Source organism: Suncus etruscus, chromosome 4, assembly GCF_024139225.1.
Source record: "Suncus etruscus isolate mSunEtr1 chromosome 4, mSunEtr1.pri.cur, whole genome shotgun sequence".
NCBI classification, from domain to species: domain Eukaryota; kingdom Metazoa; phylum Chordata; class Mammalia; order Eulipotyphla; family Soricidae; genus Suncus; species Suncus etruscus.
The window spans coordinates 104,635,550-104,656,224 of NC_064851.1; the positions used below are offsets into that span (position 1 = coordinate 104,635,550).

Below are 20,675 nucleotides of genomic sequence, written 5' to 3' on the forward strand. Positions count from 1 at the left end.
GTTGATTGCGTGCGTGAAATCTGCCTCATAAATCTCAGTGATTACTCACTCTCACTCACATTGTCTCACCTGGCAGAATCTGGCACAATCCAAGGATTCTCTGATGGCAGCACTGCTCTATTGCTGGACCATGTTGTGTCCCTGTTTCAAACTCTCTGGCCTTTCCTGCCTTCCACAGGGGTGCAAGTCCCTCCAGTCTCTGAGATTGTTAGGCTCTACCTAGTCATGACTTTTTGTTTGTTTGGGGGCCACACCCAACAGCATTTAGGGCTTAATCCTGGCTCTGGGCTCAGAAATCATTCCTGACAGGCTCAGGGCACAATAGGGGATCCTGGGGATTGAACTCAGATCAGTGGCATGCAAGGCAAACTCTACCCACTGCGCCTTCACTTCAAATCCCCAGTCATGATTTTCAAAACACCAAGTATTGGTGGAATTTGAAATTCTTGTCACTTTTGATAAAGGGTAATTAACTTCTTTTTTCAGAATAATTTAGAAAATACTCTCGGGCCAAACCTCTTTCATATCAAAACTGGGAGACAGAGTGAGAGTACCATGGGGAAATAATTTGCCCTGCACACAACCAACCCAATTTCAATCCCAGGCATCCCATAAGATCCCTGAGAACCTCTAGGAGTAATTTCTGAGTACTAATCAAGAAGTAAGCTCTTAGCACCACTGAATGTAGCCAAAACAAAACAAACAAAAAAGTAGAAAAGCAAAAGTGAAAATTCTAAAAATGGTTTAGCATTTTTTTATTAATTAGAAATTATATGAAGGGGCTCGGAGAGATAGCACAGCAGTGGTGTGCAAGCAGCCGATCCAGGACTAAAGGTGGTTGGTTCGAATTCCGGTGTCCCATATGGTCCCCCGTATCTGCCAGGAACTATTTCTGAGCAGACAGCCAGGAGTAACCCCTGAGCACCGCGGGGTGTGGCCCAAAAACCAAAAAATAAAAAAATAAAAAGAAATCTATATAAGGAAATTCTTTTTTGTTGTTTTGTTTTTGTTTGTTTGTTGGTTGGTTGGTTTTTGGTTTTTGTGTCACACCTGGCGGCTCTCAAGGGTTACTGCTGGCTATGTCTCTGTGCTCAGAAATCTTTCCTGGCAGGCACCGTGACCATATGGGATGCCGGCTTTCAAACCATTGTTGGTCCTGGGTAAGCTGCTTGGAGGGCAAATGCCCTACCCTTACACTATCTCTCCAGTCATTATATAAGCAAAATCTTAAAGAAATTCCAAAGATAATACCTAAAATGCACCCTTCCTCCTTATGAAGAAAATTTAAATGAATTATGGTCAATTAAAATTTAAAATTCTTGGTGGGGCAAGAGTGAGGCCAGGAGTAATCCCTGAGAGCCATCAGGTATGACACCAAAAAGAAACAAAACAAAAATTATTGGGAAGTATTATAATATAAAGAAAATAATGTTTTGTTTGTTTGCTTGGTTTGGTTTTGGGGCCACATCCTGTCGCATGCAAGACAAACACCCTATTGCTTTGCTATAACTCTGGCCCTAAATGTGTGACTTGATTCAGTTTTTGCAAACTGTCCATATAGTTTAAATCAGTTTTCTTAATTTACTTTTTTTTGGTGGCCGGGGGGACGACACCCAGCAGTGCTCAGGGTTTTCTCCTGGCCGTGCACTTAATAATAGCTCTTGGCAGGCTTGGGGGATCCTAAGGCAGGCTGGGGATCAAACCCCATGTGCAAAGCAAAAGCCCGCTGTTGTGCTATTGATCCAGCCTTTAATGTATAACTTGTGTAAGTTTTTGCAAAGTGTTGGTATAGTATGAATCAGTTTTCTTCTATAGGTTGGACTCCTTGAGGAAAGGAGCAGTTCCTAAGTATATTTATTCCCTCACAACCACTCTGCCTCCAGTATTAGCTATGAACCACATAGTAATAATAATGATCAAAATAATTTATATTTGGGTTCCCTGTGTGACTGGCACTAGAGCAGTGTTTATTTATTTGTTGTCTTTCATTGTTTGGGCTTATTTCTGACTCTGTGCTCAAGGATCACAATTGGTTCGCCTTGGGAGAACAACATGTGCTGATAGAGTTCGAACCTGGGTTGACTGCATTCAAGAAAAGTATCCTATCATTGCTCCAGTCCCGCAGTCTTTATTTATTTAATCTTTTGTCAAATTTTTGATTGGGATCAAACCAGGTTCGTCCAGGGTCAGCAGCATGCCAGGCAAATGTCTTACCGCTGTGCTATCACTCCAGCCACAAGAAAATAATGTTGAATCTAAATGTACGTATGGATATGGGTATTTTTAATAAGTATACACTTTTCTAAATTGTACACAATTTTAAGATCTGATCTGTTGCTATCAGTTTTGATGGAATTAATGGTGAGACTTGATGGTGAGACGCTCCCCAATCATAGCAATGGTACAGCGGCTCTGCTCAAAACTTGAGTGGGTACAAGGTAATGGCAGAGAGTAGGGTGGGGTGATAAGGACAAACACACCAGCACCCAGACTGCAGAAAGTACCGGCTTTATTACCCCAACTGGGTTACACAGGAGACATAGAAGACAGAGAATGTGGACGAGGGACTTGTCATCAGCTCAGACAAGAGTCACGGAAAACGCTATGGACGAGGAGCAAAGGCCGAAGTAGGGCAGGAGCTTTCCCGAAAAGCTGCCATTGAGTGTGCAGAAGTGGGAGCAGTTAACCAAATTGTAGAAGGCAACTTTTTCCAAATCATAGTCCAGAAACACGCCCACCCGGGTTTGTGCCTGCTGCGAGTCCAAGATGACCCCAGTGAACTGCTGGAGTTGCCAGCAGCCATCACCCGGGGTCGTAGTGCCCACAGCATTTCGGGGGAACGACTCCATGCACACCCCTAAGGACCACATGCCCGAGCCTTGGATTTCTACCTGCCAGAAGTGCCGGCCCCCTTCAAAGCTCTGCATGCCCAAGATGGCTTCCAGGGAGGTGAAGGCCTTGGGGCGAGAGCCAGACGTGGGTCCACCTGCTCTGTCGAGGCGATGAAAACTAACTGTTTTCTGGTCCTGGGAGACGCTGAGACTGGAGTGGGCAGTGTCAGGATCCAGGGTCAAATGCACCAGAAAATGGTCCTTGAGGTTGTGCAGGCCAGCAAAATGTGGAGGCAACAAGAGAGCCGGCTCCATAAATTGGTAGGAAAAGGTTGCTGGGAGCTCCAGGCCACCCCATTGGCGCCACTGCCTGTGCATGTGCCCAGCGCCCCTCAGCAGCGCCAGGTCCGTCTCCAGCCTCAGACCAAGGATGTCTTTCAGCAGCGACTTGAGAGTGGAGCCAATGTCTGACAGCTGGGTTTGTCTATCAATGATCTTCTTGGAAAATCCTGTCATTTGTCTCGATAGCTCGTTCTCAAGAACATCTTCCTCAATTTTCAGGAAATACTTCAAGTGCTCAGACTCGCAGACTAAATCACGCTTCCTTTCTTCCACCTTCTCTCTCCATCCTTGTTCCTCCCACACCTGCCTTAGCAAGATCGTTTCTGCCTCCTCCAGCTGCTTCCCCAGCCGCCCCAGGCAGCTCTTGAGCCTCTGCCTGTGATGAGCAGCAGCATCTTCAATGAGCATCAGGTCATGGGCCTGGTGTTCAGGGGATTCACCACACTGGGTACACAGCAGCTCCAGGTCGTCCTCGCAGAACAGGCTCAGGACCTGCTGGTGCCTCTCACAGAGGCCTCTGCCCTCCTCTTCTTCTCCCTCCTCTTCTTCCTCCTCTTCCACCAGCTCTGCGACCTTCAACCTCTTGCTGCGAAGCTGCTGGACCAGGTCAACCATGTTTCCCAGCTGCGTGTTCCTCTGGGGGTGACCGTGTGTGCAGGGATGCAGGCACACTGGGCAGGGCAGGACGTCCTGAAGGTGCTCCCAGCGCTGCTGCAGACAGGAGGCACAGCAATTGTGGCCACATTCCAGGGTTATGGGCTCCTGTAGGAAATCCCGGCAAACGGGGCAGCGTGCCTCTGCATGCAACTCAGCCAGGGAGGCCGCCAGTGCCATGGCTGCGCCTGTTTCCAGGGGCGAGGGTAAAGGCAGGGGCATGCCCGGAACTTGCAGCGGCGGAAGAAGAAGGGAAACTGCAGCTCTGACCACTACTGTTCTGGGCCCTTCTCAGCTTCTGAAGGGCCTGAAGGGGAAGCTGCAGTTTGTCCTCTTTGTTGGTAGGAAGCACCACTTCTTGGAGAGATGGAAACCTAAAACAATGTTGGGATAGAAGTACAAAATTTAGATAGTGGAAAACTGATATATCCATGAGTTCCCAAGAAAATGACAGATTTTAAGCAAAGGATCAATGTAGAAACTCTTACATATAATAGTTGCTCATGTTTCTGTCCTAAATTCTAATACATAAATTTTTCAATTGAAAGAACTTGGATAAGTGGAAATCTGGGTGTTTTACATTTTAAGTGTATGTGGTGTGGGTTGGAGCCCTCCTCTGGCAGGGGGAGAAATAAAAATTAAACAATAAAGAAGCCTGATGTTTTGAAATCATTCATATAAAAATGGTTTTTACATGTTAGCAAATTCTTTCATCCAGGGTACATAAGATGTACATGCTTGCCACTAGCAGAAATGTCTCTGACAACCCATTTATTAGATAGTCTTTCCATTTGAGGGGCAGACTGTGGGTGAGAATAATAACATTCCTGGAATACCTAGAATTTTGATTATGAGCACAAAATCTGCATTGTTGAACAGGTAAAATGGGAAATGCATGAAACATGCACATAAAAAACATTCCTGTCAACCCTTGATCTACAATTATATAAACACATATTAATGCCTTCCCCTATACTTTCTCCTGAGAACCCACAATATCTCTAGCTCTGTTCACCACAAACTCTCTTGCAAAGGTGCCCTGGGTGTTCTTCCTTGTTCTCTCTGAAGCATCCCACTTTGCTCACTCCCTGTTACCTCCACCCTGCGATTTTTATCCCAGCTCACCTAGATCCAGTGATGCGCTCAATCCTAGGCTGGACTGTCTCCAAAGCCAGGTTGCTCTTTGCTCCTTCTTTCCTCAGAGCCCACAGGAGTGGAGCATTCAGAAGCAGCAAGGGCTTGCCCAGCTCCTACACTGGACTAGACCTTTATAGCAAGGTGGGTGGGTCCTTTTCTCCCACCCTATTGGTCAAAAGCTAATCTCATTAGGCTCCAAGCAATGACTGGCTCCTGTGGATGTCTCCACTCATCCAGTGTTGTTCCCATCACTGCAGGGTGGGGACTTTTCCACTTGTCTCGCCTAGCACTTCATCTCCTCTCTAGAAGTGGTCCAGGAATCTCTTTGTTTGTCTTTCTGTTTTCCATCTTGACTCAGAATTGTTCAGCAAAGTATTTTTAATAACTTCTGACCCTTTAATCAGGTGCTTCCAGAATCTCTCTCTCCCCTGCCCCCCCCTCTCTCTCTCTCACACACACACACACACACACACACACACACAACAGGTATCTGTGTCTCTTTTTTTTGTATTCATAAACTAATATGTGCTTTTCAAACTCTATAGGTTCCTCTAACTCAGACTGACTCAGGAGCTTCAGTCTCTCAACTCTGCCCCTGGGGGATTATCAGGGGCTAAGAAAGGTAGGGTAGGGGGCCCGGAGAGATAGCACAGCGGTGTTTGCCTTGCAAGCAGCCGATCCAGGACCAAAGGTGGTTGGTTCGAATCCCTGTGTCCCATATGGTCCCCCGTGCCTGCCAGGAGATTTTTCCGAGCAGACAGCCAGGAGTAACCCCTGAGCACTGCCGGGTACGACCCAAAAACCCAAAAAAAAAAAAAAAAAGAAAAAAAAAAAAGAGAAAAAAAAAAAAAAAGAAAGGTAGGGTAGGGCTGTTACCTGCCAATCAAAGGGCAGATATAGGAACAATTCACCTGAGTACAGCCCACTTGCCCAGGAAACATCAAAATGGAGCTGATACAATTCTCCAGGGAGATTCTGAAACTTTGTGAGTTCCTGGATCATATTTGAACTGTATTTTTATTCTATGAGCCTTTAGATTCATCACTTCAATATATGTCCCTGCTTAAGAAAACAACATGACTGAAACCCAACTACAATCATGTTTGTAATCAAGGTGTTTAAATAAAGATATTAATAAAAAAAAAAGAAAGAAAACTACAGTGACAGAAATATTATTTTTTAGATGTGTCATTTTAAGAATATCCACTCCTGGGGCCGGAGAGATAGCACAGAGGTAAGGCATTTGCCTTAGATGCAGAAGGATGGTGGTTCAAATTCCGTCATTCCATATGGTTCCCCGAGCCTGCCAGGAATGATTTCTGAGTGTAGAGCCAGGAGTCAGCCCTGAGCACTGCCGGGTGTGACCCTAAATCCAATATATATATATATATATATATATATATATATATATATATATATATATACACACACACACACTCCTCTTGCAACTCCTGTTTCTTCCCTGAGTATAGTTGAACAAAAAGTAAATACAGGCTAGAGAGATAGTATAGCAGGTAAGATACTTGCCTGCACATGGCCAACAGATTTTAACCCTGGCACTGAATTTGATCTAACATAAAATATTAAATATAACATTTGTATAAATATAATTTGGGGCTGGAGCAGTGGCGTAAGCAGTAAGGCATCTGTCTTGCTCACGCTAGCCTGTGTTGGACCCTGGTTCAATCCCCTGGTGTCCCATATGGTTCCCCCAAGCCCAGAGCGATTTCTGAGTGCATAACTAGGAGAAATCCCTGAGCATCATCAGGTGTGACCCAACCCCCCCAATTCATACATTTATACATAAATATATACATAAATTATATAAACCATATGTATTATATGTACTATAAGTGCATATCTTTAGAGAAATAAAATTATATATTAATTATATAACTATATGTATGATATATAAATAAAATAATTATATAAAGCATATAATATACGAATATTAAGAATATATAAGTATATATTAAATTTATTGATATATACATTTAAATTAAGTAAATATTATATATATATGAATTATATAAATATTTATAGAATATATAAATATAAATCAGGGGCCGGGTGGTGGCGCTAAAGGTAAGGTGCCTGCCTTGCCTGCGCTAGCCTTGGACGGACCGCGGTTCGATCCCCGGTGTCCCATATGGTCCCCCAAGCCAGGAGCAACTTCTGAGCACATAGCCAGGAGTAACCCCTGAGCATTACCGGGTGTGGCCCAAAAATCAAAAAAATAAATAAATAAATAAATATAAATCCAATATAAAAGGTTAAATGTAGGGGCTGGACTGATAGCACAGTGGTAGGCCATTTGCCTTTCATGCAGCTGTCCCAGGATAGTCTTAGATTCAATTCCCATCATCTCATATTGTCCCCCAAGCCAGGAGCAATTTCTGAGGACATCCCCTGAGCGCCCCAAAAACCAAAAACCAAAACAAAAAAGGTTAAATGTAGGAGGTATAGCTCAATAGATAGGGCATTTGCTTTGTACATGACTGACTAGGGTTTGGTCCCTGCTATTCCTCAAAACCTGCTAGGTATGACCCAAAATAAAATTAAACAATAATATATAGTTATATATAAATGAAGTAAAAATCTTATCAGTAAAATTATGTCCCCAGGGCTTTTATTTGCAGTTCAATGAAAGCCTTATTCCCAGTACTGAGGAATGTGGCTTATACTATTTGTTGTGAGTGCACTTTTACATCCCACAGAGGTCTTCTTACTCTCAATAGTAGTTTTATTTTTCTTCATTATTCCTTTCACATTCTTTATCAAATTCATCTTTACTACTTTACAATTTTGCTAATATATAAGTCACAGTAAATATTTCATTTGCCTTTGCTGCTCTCCAAAGCAGCACAAAAATTTTAAACACAGCACATCTTGTCTAAATTGGATAAATTTTCAGTATATTTTGTAGACTCAGTATTTTTTAAGGGGAGCCACACCTGGCAGTACTCAGGTGTTCCTCCTGGCTCAATGCTCAAAGATCATCCCTGGAGTGCTCAGAGGACCATATGGAATGCTGGAGATCGAAACTGAGTCAACACCCAGCAAGCAAATGCCACCTTCTACGCTATCACTTATCCTTAGGTCATAGCTATTGAAAATTATGCCAGTGGTTCCTCAATTCCATAACAAATAAAACCTTTTCTTGTAGGGAATAGTGTGTAGATTGTTTGCCTTGAAATCTGCTTATCCAGGTTTGATCCTAGCAACCCTATTTTCCCCAGGGCCTGCCAGGAGTAATTTTTGAGCTCAGAGTTAGGAGTAATCCCTGAGTATTGCTGAGTCTGGCCCAAATAACAAAACAGACAGATAAGAAATAAAGAGGAGGGCCCAGAGAGATAGCACAGCAGTGTTTGCCCAGCAAGCAGCCAATCCAGGACCAAAGGTGGTTGGTTCAAATCCCGGTGTCCCATATGGTCCCCCATGCCTGCCAGGAGCTATTTCTGAGCAGACAGCCAGGAGTAACCCCTGAGCAACGTCGGGTGTGGCCCCCAAAAAAACAAACAAACAAAAGAAATAAAGAGGAAAGAAAGAAAAGATAGGAAAAAAGAAAAAAAGAAAAAGAAAAAGAAGAGAATGAAAGAAAAAAAAAGAAAGAAGAACGAAAATTAAGATAAAAATCAAAAAAGAGAAATCAAGAAAGGAAGGAAGGAAGGAAGAAGGAAGAAAGAAAGCAAGGAAGGAAAGTAGGAAGGAAAATAAACAATAATAAATTGACAACTGGACTAAAAGTACTCTAAACAAAAGGATGAAATTTCTTTGGCTCTAAATTTGAACACCATATTGAGCAAGACAATCAGCCATCTAAGTAACACCCAAATATTCCCATGTCAAAATTAATCCATTTTTCAAATTCCATGCAAATTTTAACCATGTTTGTTCTACATCCGTCAAGAATGCCAATGGAGTTTTGATAAAGATTATGATCACACTTTGAATAGGATAGTTATTTTAACACTAAATTTTCAATTCATGAGCAAGGAACATTTTTCCATTTTCTCAATTGAGTCTTTCTCTTACCAGTGACATAGTTTTGATGTGTAAATCTATCCCTTTATCATAAAAAAAAAATTTTTTTTTGTTTTTGTGTCACACCCAGCAGCACTCAGAAATCACTCCTGGAAGGCACGTGGGACCATATGGGATGCCGGGATTCAAACCACTGTCCTTCTGCATGAAAGGTCTTACCTCTATGCTATTTCTCCAGCCCCGACTTTATTATAACATTTGATTCCTAGTTACTTGATTCATTTATATTATTAGTGAGTTAGTGGGCCACACATGTTTGTGCTCAGGAAAGCAGGAGCTATCGGCTTTGACTCTGTCCATACAGCCCCACCTGAGGGTGGTATCTGTACATGTGACTCCAAAGTCTAAGTAAGTAAATAAATAAGTAAATAAATAAATAAAAACAGTTCTGGCAGGCATCTGTGTAGAGACACTTGGTAGGAAACTGCCAGACAGCATGTGTTTCATCCTCAGCCTGGTTTGGATTATTTCTTGAGCGACCCTAATTAAGACTTATTTACCTGGGTTTGGAGATTCAGCACATGGAAGGATTTTACAATTCTTCACCTCTAATTGATTTTTGTTTTGTTTTGGGTGGGATTTGGGCCGCATCAGCAGTACCCAGACATGACTCCTGGCTCTGCACTCAGAAATCATACCTGGTAGGTTCAGAGCTCCTACAGTTTGCCAGGAATCAAACTCAGGTTGGCTACATGCAAGGCAAATGCACTCCCTGCTTTGCTAATGTGCTGGAACCTTCTTGATACTTTTTTGTTTTAACTATACCTGAGATTTTTTTTGATTTATTTTTGTTTTAGATATTTCTTTCATATAAATTTGATAAATAGTTTTATCTATCCATTTTGTGGCCTGTATTAGTTTATTGCTCTTGATAAGTCTTAGGGTAGCTCTTGGCATTTTGTACAAGTATGGGTACCAAGGGTACCATGTGTAAAGTATGAGAGTTCTGGATTCTTCCCCATGAACTGTCCTTATTCATCAGTGCACATCATTTCTTCATTTCTCATTGTATTGGTGCTGTGCTAGGGCCAGAGGTGAGGTCTGAGCTCAGTCAGATAAGAGGAGTTAACTGAACATTGAAAACCCAGGTGATATTCATGATGAAGTGTATGAATGCTCTTGGTCACTGCCAAAATAGTTGGCACTGAGTATCCTCCAGCACGTAAATATAGAAAGGATGCATCCTGTTGGAAACTCAAGGTATATGGTCCCTAGTGCCTCTTCCTTAAGATATGTCAAGGTCAACTGCAACGGGGTCATGACTAGGATACCAAGCTGGCTGGCTCATCTACTGGACATTCACCTTTACAACCCCCTGGAAGACATCAGAGTGCCCTGAGAAGCTGGCACATGAAATGCTTTGTACGATAAGGGTTGGAGTGTTTGCAAGGTCGTGGTGCCAAGTTCGAACAAACCCAAATAAGGTCAAGATACACTCACAACTCAGTTCTGTTGCCACAACATAGCAAAAGAGGATGTGAGGTTACAGGGCAAAGAGATAAGAGGCAAGGCCACTCTTGGGTATTTTAGAGAAGAGGACCAGGATGGGCAGGGGTAAAGATTGGGAGAACTTCTTGCAGGGACATGCTCGTGGGACGCCCCCCCAAACCCCATGAGAGCATCTGACTTTCCTCACATCTTCCCCAGATGTGAGGTCTAAGTGAAACCAGAGGGTGCAAAGAAAAATCCCCAGCAGTCAGACATCAGACAAGACTCTTACTCTAATCCCAGAACTCAGTTTTGTGATAATAGGCATACTCTTAATCAAGCACACAGAGACCATTTAAGGCAGGAACAAAAAAGGTCTTTATTTCTACCATTTAATCAGATGTTTGCTCCGAGCTAAGCAAACCCCCCAGACCAATATTAGGGTTCCAACAGTGTTTTTATAGAACATTACTACAAGCTGATTATTAATTGACATCATGATCAAATCTATCCTGCAGGCTTAAGGGGGACTATATGGGTTGCTGTCGATCAAATCCAGGTCTGACCCAGGTCACTATTTGAAAGGTAAATGCACAACCATTGTGCTATTTCTTCAGCCACAGCATCTCTCTTTTTTAATCAATCAATTTATATAAACATGATCCTTAAAAAGTCTTTTATAGGGGCCAGAGTGATAGCACAGCAGTTGGGCATATGTCTTGCAGGTGGCTGATCTAGGACAGATCTGGGTTCAATCCTCAGCATTCATAAGTTTCCATGAGCTAGGAGTGATTTCTGAGCGCAAATAAACCCAGAGATCCAATTTGGTGTTTGTTTGTTTTTATTTATTTTTTTTCACAATTGCGAAGTTGTTCATGATTGAGTTTCAGTCATTCAATGTCCAACACCCTTCTCCGGTGCATGTTACAAATCCAGGAGAACCTCAACAATACAGACATTACATTTCCAACTAAACAGCTACTCCGGAAACAGCACATCAGCAAAGCATCCAGCACCCATCCCTAACAATGCTCATGGAGAGTTACTTGGAGGAGCATTTTATGGAGAAATAGGACAGAAGGGTCCCCGTAAACAGATTGGAGATTGTTTGGAAGTGGCATCTGTTTTTTACTGTTGTAAAAGGTGACTTTTCCCAATTTATAATCCAGGAAAATGCCAACGTGGAGATTTCCAATGGACAAGTGAAAGAGAGTCTTACTAATATCTGGGCAGGAAGGTTACTGCAGAACTGGAGCCTGGAATACATCTAAGGACCCTCCACCAAGCTATTGCTCTCAACTTTCCAGAAGCATCGCCACCACCAAATCTCTCAGCACCCAGGACAGCTACATTAGATCTGTGTGTTGGAGGGAATCAGAGCCCCAGACTGCTTCTCTTTTTATTTTATTATTATTATTTTTTGTTTTTTTTTTTTTGTTTTGGGGCCACACCCGGCGGTGCTCAGGGGTTACTCCTGGCTATCTGCTCAGAAATAGGTCCTGGCAGGCACGGGGGACCATATGGGACACCGGGATTCGAACCAACCACCTTTGGTCCTGGATCGGCCGCTTGCAAGGCAAACACCGCTGTGCTATCTCTCCGGGCCCTTTATTTTATTTTATTTTTTATATTTTATTTAAACACCTTGAATACATACATGATTGTGTTTGGGTTTCAGTCATGAAAAGAACACCACCCATCACCAGTGCAACATTCCCACCACCAGTGTCCCAAATCTCCCTCCTCCCCACCCCACCCCTGCCTGTACTCTAGACAGGCTTTCTATTTCCCTCATACATTCTCATTTTTAAGATAGTTCACAATGTGGTCATTTCTCTAACTAAACTCATCCCTCTTTGTGGTGAGCTTCATGAGGTGAGCTGTAACTTCCAGTCCTCCTCTCTTATGTCTCTGAAAATTATTATTGCAAAAATGTCTTTCATTTTTTTTAAAACCCATAGATGAGTGAGACCATTCTGTATTTTTCTCTCTCTCTCTGACTTATTTCACTCAGCATAATAGATTCCATGTACATCCATGTATAGGAAATTTTCATTACTTCATCCCTCTTGACAGCTGCATAATATTCCATTGTGTATATGTACCACAGTTTCTTTAGCCATTCATCTGTTGAAGGGTATTTGATTGTTTCCAGAGTCTTGCTATGGTAAATAGTGCTGCAATGAATACAGGTGTAAGGAAGGGATTTTTGTGTTCCTAGGGTATGTTCCTAGGAGAGGTATAGCTGGATCGTATGGATTTCCAGTTTTTGAAGGAATCTCCATATCACTTTTCATAAAGGTTGGACTAAATGGCATTCCCACCAGCAGTAGATAAGAGTTCCTTTCTCTCCACATCCCCGCCAACACTGCTTGTTTTCATTCTTTGTGATGTGTGCCAATCTCTGTGGTGTGAGATGGTACCTCATAGTTGTTTTGATTTGCATCTCCCTGATGATTAGTGATGTGGAGAATTTTTATGTGCCTTTTGGCCATTTGTATTTCTTCTTTGTCAAAATGTCTGCCCATTTGTTCTTCCTATTTTTTTATGGGATTAGATGTTTTTTTCTTGTAAATTTCTGTCAGTGCCTTGTATATTTTGGATATTAGCCCCTTATCTGATGGGTATTGGGTGAATAGTTTCTCCCACTCAGTGGGTGGCTCTTGTATTCTGGGCACTATTTTCTTTGAGGTGCAGAAGCTTCTCAGCTTAATATATTCCCATCTGTTAATCTCTGCTTTTATTTGTTTGGAGAGTGCAGTTTCTTCCTTGAAGATGCTTTTAGTCCTGAAGTGTTTTGCCTACATGTTGTTCTATATATTTTATGGCATCGAGTCTGATATCAGGGTCTTTAATCCATTTGGATTTTACTTTCATACATGATGTTAGCTGGGGGTCTAAGTTCAATTTTTTGCAAGTGTCTAGCTAGTTATGCCAACACCACTTTTTGAAGAGGCTTTCTTTGCTCCATTTAGGATTTCTTGCTCCTTTATCAAAAATTAGGTGATTGTATGTCTGGGGAACATTCTCTGAGTATTAAAGCCTATTCTACTGATCTGAGAGCCTGTTTTTATTCCAATACCATGCTGTTTTATAGCTATCACTTTGTAGTAAAGTTTAAAGTTGGGGAAAGTAATTCCTCGCATATTCTTTTTCCCATATTCTTATCTATATTTATTTTTTCCATATTCTTATCTTTTTCCATATTCCTTTTTTAGATATTCTAGGGTGTTTATTGTTCAAAATGAATTTCAAAAGTGCCTGATCACTTATTTGAAGAATGTCATGGGTATCTTTAAAGAGATTGCATTAAATCTGTACAATGCTTTGGGGAATATTGCCATTTTAATGAGGTTAATCCTGCCAATCCATGAGCAGGGTATGTGTTTCCATTTCTGTGTGTCCTCTCTTATTTCTTGGAGCAGAGTTTTATAGTTTTCTTTGTGTAGGTCCTTCACATCTTTAGTCAAGTTGATTCCAAGATATTTGAGTTTGTGTGGCACTATTGTAAATGGGGTTGTTTTCTTAATGTCCATTTCTTCCCTATTATTATTGGTGTATAGAAAGGCCAATGATTTTTGTGTGTTAATTTTGTAAACTGCCACATTGCTATATGAGTTTATTGTTTCTAGAAGCCTTTTGGTAGTCTTTAGGGTTCTCTAAGTAGAGTATCATGTCATCTGCAAATAGTGAGAGCTTGACTTCTTCCTTTCCTATCTGAATTCCCTTGATATCTTTTTCTTTCCTAATCACTATAGCAAGTACTTCCAGTGCTATGTTGAATAGGAGTGGTGAGAGAGGAGAGCCTTGTCTTGTGCCAGAATTAGAGGAAAGGCTTTTAGTTTTTCTCCATTGAGGACAATATTTGTCAGTGAAGGTAGCCTGCAAAATTTCTATCCTCTTGATATTATGGATGTATGTTTTATGTGCTAGCATGTAGTCTAACCTGGAGAATGTCCCATGTACATTAGAAAAGAATGTGTATCTAGGTTTCTGGGGGTGGAGTGTCTTATATATATTTACTAGACCTCTTTCTTCCATTTCTCTTTTCAGGTCTAGTATATTCTTGTTGGGCTTCAGTCTGGTTGACCTATCAAGTGTTGACAATGCAGTGTTGAGGTCTCTAACAATTATTATGTTGTTATTGATATTCTTTTTCAGATGTGTCAACAATTTTGTTAAATATTTTGCTGGCCCCTTATTCGGTGCATATATGTTTAGGAGAGTGATTTCTTCCTGCTGTACATATCCCTTGATTAATACTTCTTTTTTTTTTTTTTTTTGGTTTTTGGGCCACACCTGGCGGTGCTCAGGGGCTACTCATGGCTGTCTGCTCAGAAATAGTTCCTGGCAGGCATGGGGGACCATATGGGACACCGGGATTCGAACCAACCACCTTTGATCCTGGATTGGCTGCTTGCAAGGCAAACACCGCAGTGCTATATCTCCGGGCCCTGATTAATACATCTTTGTCCCTTACAACTTTTCTGAGTATAAAGTTTGCATCATCTGATATAAGTATGGCCACTCCGGTTTTTTATGGGTGTTGTTTGCTTGTATAATTTTCCTCCAGCCTTTTATTTTGAGTCTATGTTTGTTCTGACTATGCAGGTGTGTGTCTTGTAGGACGCAGAAGGTTGGATTGAAGTTTTTTTTTTTTTTTTTTTGTGGTTTTTGGGTCACACCCGGCAGTGCTCAGGGGTTATTCCTGGCTTCACGCTCAGAAATTGCTCCTGGCAGGCACGGGGGACCATATGGGACGCCGGGATTCGAACTGATGACCTCCTGCATGAAAGGCAAACACCTAACCTCCATGCTATCTCTCCGGCCCCTTGGATTGAAGTTTTTGATCCATTTAGCTACTCTGTGTCTCTTTTTTTTTTTTTTTTTTTTGGTTTTTGGGCCACACCTGGTAACGCTCAGGGCTTACTCCTGGCTATGTGCTCAGAAGTTGCTCCTGGCTTGGGGGACCATATGGTACACCGGGGGATCGAACCGCGGTCCATCCAAGGCTAGCGCAGGCAAGGCAGGCACCTTACCTTTAGCGCCACCGCCCGGCCCCTACTCTGTGTCTCTTAACTAGTGCATTTAGTCCATTGACATTGAGAGAAAGAATAGTCATGGGATTTAGTGCCATCTTTGTGTCAAAGTTTGGTTTGTCCATTGGTCAGTCTTTTTTAAAAGTAGATCTTTCAGTTTTTTCTTTTAAGACTGGTTTTGAGTCTGTAAAGTTTCTGAGCTGTTGTTTATCTGTGAAACCATGTATTTTTCCTTCAAACCTGAAAGTGAGTTTTGCTGGGTGCAGTATTCTAGGTGAAGCATTTATTTCATTGAGTTTTGTCACTATGTGTCACCACTTGGTTCTCCTTTTAATAGAGAACCATTTTCTGGTTCAAGGAGACAAACAGACCTGGGTGGGCCATCTCAGGATCCAGCGTCACAACCATCTGAAATTGGCTGATTATGTTCTGCAGACCAAAGTCATATGGGAGGAAAGTTTGAATGGACTCAGGATGCTGGTAGGAGGACGTTTGTGGGGAGCTCTGGGTCCACGGCAGCTGTGCATTCCTGACCCCTTTAGAAGGGGTCTGTCAGTCTTCAAGAGAGAGCAGGGTGATGGTGCTCAGGCTGGTCTTGAGGAAAGAGCCCAGCCCAGACAGCTCTCTCATTCTTCGAATCCCTTTGTGGAAAACAGCCCTCAAAAAGACCAGTTGGCTCTTAACCAAGGCGTCCTGCTCTGATCCCAGGACATGCTTGAGTCCTTGGAAATTGTGGCACAGCTCCTGCCTCTGACTTTCCACAGTGTCACTTTATCCTTGTGCCTCAAATACCTGTCTTTAGAACATTCTTTCAATCTCTTTCGGGTGTTTCCCTAACGACCCCAGGCAGCATTTGAGTTTCAATCTGTGATGAGCAGCAGCTTCTGCAACGGGATTCAGCTCTTGGGCCTTGAGGTCAGGGGGGAACTGCACTGGCCACACAGCAACTCCAGGTCATCCATACAGAACATGCTCAGGACATGCTTGTGCCTCTCACAGTGGCCTCTGCCATCCTCTTATTCTTCCTTTTCCTACTCCTTCTCTTCTTCCACTTTCTCTGCAACCTTCAACCTTTTGCTGGGAAGAGACTGGAGCAGGTCAATCAGTTGCGGGTTCTTCTGGGAGTGCCCGTGCTAGCAGGGGTGCAGGCACATGGGGCAGGGTAAGACATCCTTAAGGTGCTCCCAGTGCTGCTCCAGGCATGAGCCACAGCAGTTCTGGCCACATTCCAGGGTCATGGCCTCCTGCAGGAAATCCCAGCACTCGGGGCAGAGGGCCTCAGCATGCAGCTCAGCCATGAGGCAGGCTGGGCCATGGCCGTGTCTGGTGCCAGGGGTAGGGGCAGGGAAAGGGTCATGCCCAGGGCTCTGCAGAGGTAGAGTTCTAACATTGCTGCTCTGAGCCCTTCCCAGCTTTCTGCCTGGGTAGAGTGGAAGCTGCAGTTTATCATCTGGTCGATAGGGAACCCTAATCCAGGGAAAGATGGAAAATTCAACAGATTAGAGAGACACTGCGGGCCCAGAGAGATAGTACAGCGGTGTTTGCCTTGCAAGCAGCCGATCCAGAACCTAAGGTGGTTGGTTCGAATCCCGGTGTCTCATATGGTCCCCCGTGCCTGCCAGGAGCTATTTCTGAGCAGACAGCCAGGAGTAACCCCTGAGCACCTCCAGGTGTGACCCAAAAACAAAAAACAAAACATACAAACAAACAAAAAAAACACTGCAAAATCCAGACTGTGGTTAATCTTATGATAAAATACACCTGTTTCCTAAGAAATATATGTATACTTATATATATGAAGAACATTCTTATAAATCAAGTGTTTTATTGTAGCAAGTCACCCTACCCTAGGGTAGGGTGGGGGCAGAATGCCAGGTCACATCCTAGGGTAGGGCACAATCACCAATCAGTTTAGGGTGAGTAACATAGTAATCCCCCAAAATATTTACATACACAACATATTATATGACTTATTTTACTATTATTCTGTGCTTATGTTTCCATACAAAATACCACTGCACTTATTCTGTAGAGTATGATCAATGTGCTCATGTCAAGAGACACAGTGAATTATTTTTTGTCTTGTTTTAATTTTAACACCCAGAGGTGCTCAGGGTTTACTTCTATTTCTAATATCAGAGATCATCCTGGAAGTATCAGGGGAATATATGGAATGCAGGGAATGGAACTAAAGTCGGCCACATGCCAGGCAAACACCCTACCTGCTGTTATATCACTCTGGCCCCATACATGCTGTTTTAGTTACATGTAGAAAGTACATGACTTCTTTCACATGAATGACAGGAGTGGGGATAGACTGGTCAGTGGATCTGTATGAGGGAAGTTACTTTCAGAAAATTCTGATAAATAATATCACAGAAACTACAAACAACAGAAAAGAGAATAAACAGGGAGGGCATTTGCCTGACATGCGGCCAAACCAAGTTCAATCCCTGGCATTCCCATATAGTTCCCTTAACACTGCTATAAGTAATTTCTGAGTGCAGAGCCAGGAGTAAGCCCCAAACATAGTTGGGTATGTGCTTCAAATAATAATAATAATAATAATAATAATAATAATAATACATAATTGGGAGTGTTTGCATCTTTCCTTGAATGGTCTTTGTAGACTTGTTAATTATTTGAACACTCAAAACAACTTAAAAAGGGGGCTGGAGAGATAGCATGGATATAAGGTGTTTGCCTTTCATGCAGGACAGTGGTTCGAATCCCGGCATCCCATATGGTCCCCTGTGCCTGCCAGGGGCGATTTTCTGAGCACAGAGCCTGAAAAAAAAACCCTGAGCACTGCCAGGTGTGATCCAATAAATAAATAAATAAACTTTAAAAGAACGGAAAATTCCTAAAATTCCTACAAACTTGTAATTGTAGGACAATCTATAGCACTGGGGAGAATCCCTGGAGCACCCATGACAGTGAACCATGGTCAGCAATCAGAAATAATATCTGAGCACCACAAAGAATGGTCAACATTCCCTCCCATCTGTTCCACAAAACCCTAACTCCTGCGCACAGCATTTATGAAATATCATGAATCAGCATTGCAACTGGACAGTGAAAAACCTCCCAAACCCCCACTGTCACCTGTCACCCCATATTTTCTTAAAGAAAGTGAGAATATGCAAAAGTCCTGAAGGGAAGATATTGAGTGATAGGAGAAGGTACAAGGGAGGGGTGTGAGTGCTATGATACTTCCTATTTGGTTTTGTTTTTTTTTTCTTTTTTGGTCTCACCTAGCGGTGCTGAGGGGTTATTCCTAGCTTTGCCCTCAGAGGTTGCTCCTGGCAGGCTCAGGGAACCATATGGGATGCCAGTATTTGAACTAGGGTCCCTTCTGTGTTGGTTACATGCAAGGCAAACAAATACTTTACCCCTGTGCTATCACTTCAGCCCCTCCTATTTGTTATATTCATTTTTATACAATATATAGAAAAGAGTTGGGGATAAAGCAGTAAGCTTCGATTCTGACACTAGGATAATAAAATCTAACCAGCTGAATCTTCCTATCCTCACAAGGGAGGTGAGCCCTGAGTGTGGTGAGTAGCCCTGAGGACATAACCTTCCCAGCAAGGCTCAGGACAAGAGTAGATACTTGACTTACAACGTACCCAGAAGTGGGGTGAAGAGGAGAGGGTGGGGGTGCAGAGAAAAAAAATCAGACATCAAAGTGGAATTAAGTCTCTTTATTACTACACACCGTACATCATAAGAGCCAATCACAAGTCACCAAGAGCGTCAACATTATTCCCACAGGACACTCAAGGACGAAGAGAAGGAAAATTCTCTGACCGAAAAATAAGGCACAAGTCTCTCGGTGAATGTGCCAGTGAGTGTGTGCAAGTGGGTCTTCTTGCTCATGTTGTAGAAGGAAATCTCCCCCAACTCGTAGTCCAGGAAGACCCCGAAGCAGGCGACAGCTGCTTTGCCCCGTGGGAGGCGGGGCAGGCTCAGGGACACGGTCACGGGCACCTGCCAGCAGCCATTGCGCGGGGTCTGCGCGGCCCGAGTGTCCCTGGAGAAGGCCTCGGTGCACACGCCCAGACACCAGACCCCCAAGCCGCGGATCTCCACCTGCCAGAAGTGCCGGCCGCCCCTGAAGCCCAGGGCCCCCAGGACAGCCACGCGGGAGGTGAAGGCACGGGGGCGCATGCCGGGGCTGGTCTGGGCGCCCTCCTGGCAGTAGCTGGCGGTTGTCTGGTGGGAGATCAAGAGATCCGGGTGAGCGGTCTCGGGGTCCAGAATCAGGTGCACCTGGAATTTGGCCCTCATGTTGTCCAAGCCGATGTAGTTGGGGGGCAGAGAGAGACTCTCCTCTTTGTGCTTCCAGGAAGGGACCTCAGGGAACCCCAGCCTCTGGCGCTGCCTCCAGGCCAGTTGCAGGGCTGCAGCGTCCTGGAGCAGGTGGGCGTCGGCCTGCAGACAAGCCTTCTGCAGCACCGTGAGCAGCTCCTTCCAGGTGCAGGCCACCCTGGACAGCTGCTGTTTGGTTAGCAGCATGTGTCGGTAAATACCGGACTTTTGGTGAACCAGCTTCTTCCCGATGGAACGGTCCTGTTTTCTCAAGTATTGCATCAAATGGCTGCCTTCTTGGGTCACATTTTGCTTTTGCAATTTCAACTGGCCTTTCAGCTCGGTGAATTCGGCGTCCTTCCTTTCCAAGGCCCTCACTGCCTCCTCCAGCCGCTCCCCGAGATGCCATAGGCAATTCTTAAGGTTCGTCCTGTGATGAGCAGCGGCTTCTGCAATGGGTGTCAGGTCGTGGGCCTGGTGGTCAGGGGAGGCTGCGCACTGGCCACACAGTAGCTCCAGGTCGTCCTCGCAGAACAGGCTCAGGGCCTGCTGGTGCCTCTCACAGCGGCCTCTGCCCTCTTCTTCCTCTTCTACTTCCTCTTCATTTTCTTCCTTCTCACTGTTCTTCTTCCTCATGCACAGAATCTGCTGGACCAGGTCAATCAAGTCCCCCAGCTGCGTGTTCTTCTGGGGGTGCCCATCTGTGCAGGGGTGCAGGCACACGGGGCAGGGCAGGATGTCCTGCAGGTGCTCCCAGCGCTGCTGCAGGCACGAGCCACAGCAGTTGTGGCCACATTCCAGGGTCACAGGCTCCTGCAGGAAATCGTGGCACACGGGGCAGCAGGCCTCAGCGCGCAGCTCAGCCAGAGAGGCCGCCAGGGCCATGGTC

General features: G+C 43.9%; 2 protein-coding genes across 2 annotated transcripts; both read right to left on the reverse strand.

The window, feature by feature from the left end:
- Positions 1-2,579: 2,579 nt before the first annotated feature.
- Positions 2,580-4,049, reverse strand: LOC126007169 (tripartite motif-containing protein 75-like). Its single transcript, XM_049772648.1, has one exon. The coding sequence runs from the start codon at positions 4,047-4,049 to the stop codon at positions 2,580-2,582; it is 1,470 nt and encodes a 489-aa protein (XP_049628605.1).
- Positions 4,050-16,506: 12,457 nt separating this feature from the next.
- Positions 16,507-20,671, reverse strand: LOC126007170 (tripartite motif-containing protein 75-like). The gene is made up of 2 exons (XM_049772649.1): positions 19,286-20,671; positions 16,507-16,608 (listed from the first exon to the last, which is right to left on the reverse strand). The coding sequence occupies exons 1-2, from the start codon at positions 20,669-20,671 to the stop codon at positions 16,507-16,509; spliced, it is 1,488 nt and encodes a 495-aa protein (XP_049628606.1).
- Between the last annotated feature and the right edge of the window lie 4 nt (positions 20,672-20,675).